This window comes from Benincasa hispida, chromosome 3 (assembly GCF_027475165.1).
Source record: "Benincasa hispida cultivar pf3 chromosome 3, pf3_genome.v1.1, whole genome shotgun sequence".
Taxonomy (NCBI): Eukaryota; Viridiplantae; Streptophyta; class Magnoliopsida; order Cucurbitales; family Cucurbitaceae; genus Benincasa; species Benincasa hispida.
This window is the reverse complement of record NC_143480.1, coordinates 70,827,670-70,837,539: the sequence shown is the minus strand read 5'-3', so window position 1 is coordinate 70,837,539 and position 9,870 is coordinate 70,827,670. Positions and strand designations below refer to the sequence as shown.

The 9,870-nt window shown below is 41.4% G+C and overlaps 1 protein-coding gene across 1 annotated transcript; it reads left to right on the top strand.

Annotated features, from left to right (window-relative positions):
• Positions 1-2,835: 2,835 nt before the first annotated feature.
• LOC150037506 (uncharacterized) lies at positions 2,836-3,435 on the top strand. The gene has a single exon (XM_090312027.1). The coding sequence runs from the start codon at positions 2,836-2,838 to the stop codon at positions 3,433-3,435; it is 600 nt and encodes a 199-aa protein (XP_090168153.1).
• The last annotated feature ends 6,435 nt before the right edge of the window (positions 3,436-9,870 follow it).

Below are 9,870 nucleotides of genomic sequence, written 5' to 3'. Positions count from 1 at the left end.
GTTCACCAATCCACTCCATGAGTCATATCATGCCGAAGGATTTCATCATCAATCCATTTTGTCAAGAGATTGACATTAATCTTGCAACCATTCCATTCTCTTTGTATTATCATTTTGTAAGACATTACTAAGATATTAGTTAACTTTGTATCTGAACGATTTACTAATTCAATATTATCATCATGTTCATCTCCATCTTTATCCATGTTCATCCATCTTTCATTTCCTTGCTCATGAGTCACTAAACCCCCAGGGTATGGGGGAAGGTTAATTGAATGACTTGATCCATGCCGTGAGATATTATCGAGTTTGCTTAACACATGCTTAAAAGCATACTCACCTGCAAAAGCAGAGTTGAGTATGATAATCAACTTCTCGAAAGAGAAAGATGATAGAACTTGTTAAGCAAAGCAAGAAGTACTTCTATAGATAGAAATAACCTTGCATTCTACAACACTTCCCTTTCATATCATAAAGATATAACTAGTGCGGTAACCACCGAGAGGTGTAAGCCAATGGGAAGTAAGAACCTCGATCGCATCTCCTGTATGGATTAATGATTTCCAAATAGCCTTCCCCTTAACCCATTCATTTTCATAGATTCTGTTAAAAACTTGCCGCATTGCTCACCTGTTCACATCCTGCATTTACTTAGCTTTCTGAGACATCACCTTTTATTAACTTTCATTATCGCATTACCAAAAAAATTAATGCATCTTCACTATTATCGCATGATTCATTACTTTACAATATTATCACATCAAATCCCCGTGTTCGACCTTGGGTCATCCTAAGACACTCATTGCTAGGTATACTTGGCTTATCAACGAGAAAATTTGTGATCAGCACATGACTCTTGAAACTGTTTGCACACAACCATTACCGCATTTTCTCATTAATTGCAAGAATAACACATCCATCTACGATATAGCAAGTTTTTGGTATCGTTGCCGGGGATTTGCAAAAGTGAATATGTGTTGATATTGTTTGTGAATTTATGTAGGACTTTCTCTCTGGAGTATTGCAAGCTTGGGCGAAAAGCTACTGACAGTATATGAGTACTAGGATGGATCCAAAAGTCAATATTGATGCGGAGATTGAGAGAACTTTTCTCCGAAGAGTACCCCAACATCGTAATAGGCGTAGAAGCAACATGGCTATCAACAACAATCAGAACAATCAAGTAGGATTAAACGAAGGAATAGGTCAACTGTCGCAAGACCCTGTCATGCTGACTGCTAATCGTAATATTCCAATGAGGAATTATGCAGCGCCTAACCTATATGAATTTTCACTAGGAATTACAAGACCCACTATTGATGAGAACACCAGGTTTGAAATCAAGCCTGTAATGTTGCAAATGATCCAGAATGCATGCCAATTTGTAGGCATGCAAGGCGAGGATCCACACGCACATCTCACCAATTTTGTCGAGATATGCAACACATTCTCCATACCTGGCGTGACTCCTGAAGGAATCAGACTCTACTTATTTCCATATAACTTAGAAATGAGGCCAAAAGGTGGGCCCACTCGTTAGAACCAAATGAGATCGTTTCATGGGACCAACTCGTTGAATGTTTTATGAAGAAATTCTTTCCACCCGCCGTCAATGCAAAAAGAAGGCGGGAAGCGTTAAACTTCGAGCAAGCTAATAACGAGACACTAAGCACCATATGGGTGAGGTTTCATTGTTTAGTAAAGAATTTCCCATATATTGGCATTTCGAATTACGTCCTTATGGAAACCTTCTATAATGGTTTAAATAGAGCAATGCAAGCTATTGCAGATGCCTCAGTAGTAGGGGGGGTTCATGGACAAGACTTATATTGAAGCGAAGGTGATCTTGGATCGTATTTCACGGAATACAGATGATTAGGTAACGATGGATATGGAGGCAAGACTACTGAAAGAAGAAAGATGGAGGGAGCAATTATCCCCATCGACACAATGACGTCATTGGTCGCGTAGATGGTCGCAGTCACTTCTCTCTTTCAAACCATGGCTATCAACCAGGGTACAGTGACCTAAAACGGTGCGCAGGCCAATACATTGTCGCAAGTTGCTGTAATTAGCTGCGTTCAAGGTGGTGAATCCCATTCGGGTGATGTTTGTCTAGCCACCCAACAATCCATATTTTTCATTCACAATAACCCCTTCAGTGGCACATATAACCTTGGCTGGAGAAACTACCCCAATTTTGGATGGGGAGGTAACACTGATCAAGGAGGACAGAGGAATTTGCAACAGAATCATCAAGGGCACAGAGGGAACCCTCCAGGATTCCATCAAATGTTGCAAGGACAACAATAATATCAAAACAAGCAATCCTACAACCATCACCAACCATCTAGCTTAAAAAATTCATCCTCTCTTAAATCTTTGATGAAAGAGTACATTTGGAAAAATGACGAATTGATTCAATTGCAAGTTTCCTCGACAAGAAATTTGGAAGTTCAAGTTGGACAACTTACGAGTGAACTGAAAAACAGGCAGCTCGAAACCTTACCAAGCAACTTATAGGTTCCTCGAGGAAATGGGAAAGTGCAATGCAAAGCCATGACATTGCGAAGTGGAAAAACAATTGTTCCCATGTCATCAGCTCAAAAAGGAACCAGAAGAAGAAGGAAGAAACCACTAGTGACAACCCATAAATCACTTGTAATAAGCCCATTAACACCACAGCAGAAGATACCATTGCGATCAACATATCGAACAACACTACTTCACAACATCTGAACCAAGTATTGAGAAAGAATTAATGCAACCTACTTCTCAAAACATCAGCCCAGTACCGATTGCACAAGAAGTCAAGAACAATCAACTACTTAGGAAATGAGGCAGGATCCCCCGCCTTTTCCTAGCAGGCTAAGGAAGAAAGATGACAACAAGCAGTTTAGGAGATTCTTGGACGTCCTCAAGCAACTTCACATAAATATACCACTTGTAGAGGCACTGGAACAAATGCTGAGTTATGTGAAGTTCCTTAAGGATATCCTTGTGAATAAAAGGAAACTTGGGGAACATGAAATAGTAGCATTAACGTATAAGAACATTGCGTTATTTCATAATAATATCCCCAAGAAATTGAAGGACCCTAGAAACTTCACGTTGCCCTGCTCTATTGGAGGAAAAGAAGTTGGCAACGCGTTATGTTATTTGGGAGCTAGCATTAACCTGATGCCATTGTCAATCTTTAAAAAGATGAGAATTGGTGAGGCAAGACCCACCACCATAACCTTACAGCTAGCAGATAGATCAATAACGCATCTTGAAGGGGAAATTGAAAATGAACTTGTACAAGTGGATAAGTTTATATTCCCCACTGACTTCATTATTTTGGATTATGAAGCAGATACTGACGTCCCTATCATCCTTGGGCGCCCATTCCTGGCTAGTAGGCGAGCGTTGGTTGATGTTAAAAAGGGGAATTAACAATTAGAGTTGACGATCAGAAAGTCAAATTCAACGTCTTCAGTGCTTTGAAATACCCTGATGATACGGAGACTTGTCTGTACGTAGATGAATTGTGAATAGAGTATTGGGATGAAATCCAAAAGAAGTTTGAGGAGGAAGAGGTTGAAAACAATGCCATAATGGAAGAAGTCTGTGCGTTGATACAAACTAATCTTGGTTTTGAGTCTTTAAATTTATCCAAACGATCATCGCAAAAAATTAAGCCATCTTTAGAAGAACCACCCATATTGGAGCTAAAGGCATTGCCAGTGCATCTCAAATATGCTTATCTGGGAGAAAATGACACTCTCCCATCCTAAGTGAAGAATATGAGAATGTGCTACTAAATGTGCTAAAAAGATATACTAGAGCAATCGACTAGACCTTAGATATCAAAGGAATTAGCCTCTCTTATTGCATGCATAAGATTTAGTTAGAAGAAGGCAAAGCAAGCTCAATAGAAAGGCAGTGCCGATTGAATCCAACCATGCGGGAGGTGGTAAAAAAGGAGATCATTAAATGGCTTGATTCAGGAGTCATTTACCCTATTTCCAATAGTAGTTGGGTCAGCTCAATCCAATGCGTTCCAAAGAAGGGTGGAATGACTGTCGTGCCCAATAGTAAAAACGAACTGATCCCTACAAGAACCATGATCGGGTGGCGTATATGTATGGATTATCGCAAACTAAACCAAGCTACCCAAAAGGACCATTTTCCACTACCATTCAACGATCAGATGCTTGACAGGCTTGCGGGTAATGAATTCTTATGCTTTTTAGATGGATACTTGGGTTATAATCAGATTGCCATTGCGCCAGAGGACCAGGAAAAGACCAGTGGCAAAGGCACCTTTTAGAGGTGCATGATGGAAATGCACCAGGGACCTTTTAGAGGTGCATGATGGCAATCTTCTTGGAATTTTTGGAAGAATCAGTTGAAGTATTTATGGAAGATTTCTTCGTCTTTGGCAACACTTATGAAGTATGCCTTAGAAATTTAAAGAAGGTGTTGAAGAAGTGTGAAGAAATAAATCTTGTCTTGAATTGGGAAAAGTGCCACTTCATGGTATCTGAAGGCATTATGTTGGGACACAAAGTGTCCAAAGCAGGTATTGAGGTAGATTAGGCAAAAGTTGACTCAATAATTAAACTACCACCACCGGTAAATGTCAAGACACTTGGGAGTTTTCTGGAACATGTTGGTTTTTACCGCAGATTTATCCGAAGCTTCTCCCAGATTGCTAGGCCTTTGAGTACGCTCCTAGAAGCCAATCACATATTTGTGTTCGATGAAGTATGCACCAAGGCATTTCACACTCTAAAAGATGCGCTCATATTGGCACCTTCTTGGTTGCACCTGATTGGATGCAACCTTTTGTGGTAATGTGTGATGCCAACAATTATGCGGTGAGGGCTGTACTAGGCCAGAGGCAAGCTAAGATCTTGCATTCTATCTACTATGCTAGTAAAATGCTAAATGATTCGTAGGAGAACTATACCACTACGGAAAAAGAAATGCTTGCAGTAGTATTTTCATTGGACAAATTTTTTCAATATCTGGTAGGGTCTAACGTAATGGTATACACTGACCATTTTGCAAACAAACACTTAATGAGAAAGAAGGATGTGAAGCCTAGACTAATCCAGTGGGTTTTGCTTTTGCAAGAATTTGACTTAGAAATCAGAGATCGAAAGGGTACTGAAAATCAAGTGGCTGATCATTTTTCATTGTTGGAGAATATTGAGGTTCAAAGAAAAGAGAAAGATATTGAAGATTGCTTCCCAGATGAAAAGTTGATGACAATATGCATTGATGAACCCTAGTATGCGGACATCGTGAACTTTTTAGTTTGCATCCAAACGCCAGAAGGATACTTCCATCAGTAGAAAAAGAGGTTGAGGCATGATGCAAAAATTTACTTCTTGGATGACCCATTCTTGTATAAATTGGGGTCAGATCACATAATGCATCGATGCATCCATGAGCATGAAATCCAGCACATCCTAGAACAGTGTCACGAGTCCCCTTATGGAGGACACTTTGAGGGGCAAAGGACTACTGCTAAAGTCCTTCAGAGTGACTACTTCTGGCCAACTCTATTTAAGGATGCCCACGCCCATGTAGTGCAATGCAATAAGTGCCAAAGGACAGGGAATATGTCCAGAAAAGATGAAATGTCATTGACTTCTATCTTAGAAGTAGAGTTTTTTTACGTTTGGGGCATAGACTGCATGGGCCCCTTTCCAGCATCTGAAGGCAACCAATATATCTTAGTTGTTGTGGATTACGTCTCTAAATGAGTGGAGGCTATCTCTTGCGCCAAGAATGATGCGATCATGGTGGCCAAGTTTCTTAAAAAGAATATTTTCACGAGATTTGGCATGCCCCATGCTTTAATCAGCGATGGAGGTACATGCTTCATTAATTGCATCATTACGAATTTACTAATCAGGTTCAATGTCAATCATAGGGTTGTGACCTCCTATCATCCACAAACAAATGGACAGGCAGAGTTCTCTAATAGGGAGATCAAGTCTATTCTAGAGAAGGGTGTGAGCACCTCAAGGAAGGATTGGGCCCAGCGGCTAGATGAAGCCTTGTGGGCATACAATATAGCCTACAAAACACCTATTGCTATGTCCTCGTATGCCCTTATCTTCAGAAAAGCCTACTATTTGCCTCTGAAACTTGAGCATAAAATGCATTGAGCACTTAAGAAGTTAAACTTTGATTTAACCAGTGCAAGGGAAGCCCAGAAGCTGTAAGTGAACGAACTCACTGAATGGCGCACAAATTCTTACAAGAATGCCAAGATTGATAAGGAGCAAACAAAGAGATGGCATGATGAAAGAATTAGTAAGAAGAACTTTGTAGTTGGACAATAAGTTTTGTTATTTAATGCCTGCCTTCAAGGTCAATGGACTACGCTTAAAGATGGTCTGGCCCATTCATAATCAAGAGTATCTTTCCTCACAGAGTGGTAGAATTAGCAAGTGAAGATGGGAGGAACGTCTTCAAGGTCAATGGACTATGCATAAAGCCCTATTAAGGGGGACTTGGTGGATCGCAACAAGGAAACCATTGACCTAACTAGGCAAGCGTGATCGCTCGCATGGATGCACCTTGCAGTAACATGTTATACTCTTTTAAAGGCATCCATTATCCTATCCTTTACTACTTTCATTACTTTGTTTTGATAGAGACTTTGTTTTGAGTTTGTTGTTTTGAGAATCTGATTTTGCAATTGCGATAATTTATCTTTGAATGGTTTTGTGATAATTATTGCAATGTGTGGGGCGCTCATTGCACCCATCTTCTTCTTAATGCATATGAGAGTCATTTGACGTCTATGCGAAAATACGGATGGACTAAAAGATTAGGGTTTTTAGGCATCATTAATGCATCGACAGACGAGGTGTCCTTTCGTCTGTCAGGCATTTAATGAAAAGAGAATTCTTTTCTCATCATAGCGATTGTAGGGTTTCCTAAAATCTTGGCCTATACAAACCCCCATCTAGCTTCATTTCCTTCCATCTGTATTTTGAGCCTTCAAGCATTTCAGAACTCTCAATCCTTCTACATTCTACTCATCAGTCAAGCAAACCCAACCTTTCTTCTTCCCCCAACTTTCGCCGGAATCTATGGTCGGTCAGTGGTCAAACTCATCTTCCCAACCTTCCTCCCCAGCCAAAGCCGTATTCTGCTCGAGAGGCATTCTTCTTAGCTGCCAGCCGATGCTTAATTTTGCAACCTAAGCCCCTTCCCCAATCCTCACCAAACCTAAAAGAAAAAGCTTCTCCTTCACTAGTACCTCGCCATCTGTCTGCCATGAAGGGCCGTGAAAGAAGAGTGCCCCTACCACCAGTCCTGAGGTAGTATTTCCTCAACCTACAAACGAAAGCTCAATGAAGAAGGGAGAGAAAGGAAAAGAAGAAGAATGAAGATGATGAGAATGAAGAAAAGGCCTAACGCAATAAGGAAAAGAAAGAGAGAAGGAAGGCCGGAAAGAAACAATGCAAGCGTGAAGAAAAGCGCCTCAAGCACGAAGAAGAGTGCAGACAAAGGGCTAAGAGCCCTGTTGTAGAAGAAGAATCAGCCACCACAAGGGTGGATGGATCTGCGGCAACGCCGCCTAAAGAGAAAACAACACAAAGCTAGTCCCTCATTCCGCACGATTGCTTGGTCACTTCAAAGGCCCAACCTAGATGCTCTGAGGAAGAATATGGTGACACACTAGTCATCCCACTTGTCCGACGACCAAGAACATGGACATCAAAAGATAAGGAGGTGGAGACAGTGGATGCACTTCTAGTAAATCAACAAGAATCCTCTATGGACAAATAAATTTTTGAGTGCATAGAGAAGGAGAAGGAAGAACGAGAAAGGGAGTTAAGAGAAAAAGAAGAAAAGTTAGAACAAGCACCTAATCATCGCCTCAGCAGATTTTGCTAGACGACTTCATGATGAGGAATTATGTCGTATTAACGCATTGGTAGAAGAAGAGGCCAAAAATAAGCTCGAGGATGAGTGGCACATTGCTCTCGCCTCTGAGCAATTTGAGAGGGAGTTGATGGAGGAAGAGGAAACTAAGAAGAGAAAGAAGGAAGAGAAGGAGTTGCACCCAAAGGGAAAAGGTCCAATGCAACATTGAACTCAAACACAAGGAGATAGAGAAATGGGAAAAAGAAAAAGCTGATCAGGAGAGGGAAAGAGCGCGCGTGAGGTGCCAAAGGGCCCGACTTATGGCTGCCCAAGATAAGGGTAAGGAGAAGGTCGAAGGTAGCGAATCATTGCTAGCCCAGAGATGCCCAAAGTTTATAAAAGAAAACGATGACCTCCTAATGGAAATGGGCTTCTTCTCAGTGCCAAACCAGCATAATGGTAGAGCTTGGATGGAAAACATTCTGTGTATGGCCACCTATAATCATGCCAAGGGTATGAGAGCCTTCTACCAATGCAGCCTGCTCGAAACCGAGGATGCAGTAATTATCAAAGAGAGGGTTGTGTTGTTCAGTGCCCAGGATATCAATCAACTTTACAAATTAAAAGACTTTCTAGAAGCACTAGGCAACAAGTTGATTGATAATCCCGAAGATGAGCATTTGGTAGATGCTTTGAGAATATAGGTGCAACCGGGCACCGCATGGACCATCTCCCTGATCGGCATTCGCACACTTGCGTCTAACCGTTTACTGCCTGAAGTGCGCCTTTGGGTTTATTTTGTGAAGAGGAGACTCATCCCGAAAACACAAGATAAAACCATCTCAAAAGATCGAGTCATGGCCGCATATTGTATCGAGCGCGACATTCCCATTGATGTTGGAAAATTGATTGCAAGGTAGATAAGGGGCCATGTTGACAGGATTCGAGGACATTTCTTCTTCCGGTGGACAGTCTTGAGTCTATGCCTTTTAGTGGGCTATGGTATTGAAGACGAGCCAATGCCGGAGGTCCACGTCCTGATCAACACAAAAATTCTAAGGATTTTGTTGAAAGATTCGCTCTATTGCACTGAGCCTCCACCAAAATGACCCAACATCAATTTGAATGCATCGCAACCTTCTCGGCTCAAAAGGCGGAACATAAATGACAAAGGAAATGAAGTTGTGTCGGGCTGTTCTGAATGCAATTAACCTGATGAGCCCATTGACCAGCCTCCACCTTTGGTCATCCTCCCTCCAAGCCCCCATTATCCCTCTATGCCCTCTCCCTGAAACTCTTACACATCTCCTTCTCCTAGACTCGGATCACCCATCACCAACAACTTTATCCAGCCAACACTCACCAATCCATTCTTCACCACATACTTTGCCTCGTGCTGATGACTCACATGATTTAGGTGCTTATTCCTCAAATCAGTCCCCAATCGATGCTGGCGAGACATTGCAAGCATCTTTCCCCCATCACTCATCCATCACATCCCTAGTTGCTACTGTCGATGAGATACGAGGCTTCATCTTTCATGAACTTTTCACCTTCTGCCAATCGCTTGCGGAGTTGCATGCTAGCAATGATGTGCTGCGCCGGGCAATGGTCAATGTGCAACGCAACATTTTCTCCATTTGCCAGAATCAACGTCAACAAGCTGAATGCAACCATGAATACTTCAACTTCCTAACTACTTACCTTCATGGGCCTATGGTACCGAACCATTTGCGTCAGCCATTATACTTTCAAGAGGCACCACCAGCAACACTACAACCTCCTCCCAACAATGAGCCCATGGTATCTTTTTTTTTTTTTTTTTTATCAATTTACTCATCTGAACTTTTCCTCCATATCTATAATTGGCCTAATGTTTTATTTTATTCTTTTACAATTCAATCTTTCCTTTTGTTATTTTGCATTGTTAGTTTAGCAGCTATGGTGAGCTATATGCAAACGCTTAACGCATCTTTTGACATATCGCATGTT

Coding starts and splice junctions, on each gene's coding strand:
- LOC150037506 (XM_090312027.1), top strand. CDS start 2,836: ATGAGGCAGGATCCCCCGCCTTTTCCTAGCAGGCTAAGGAAGAAAGAT.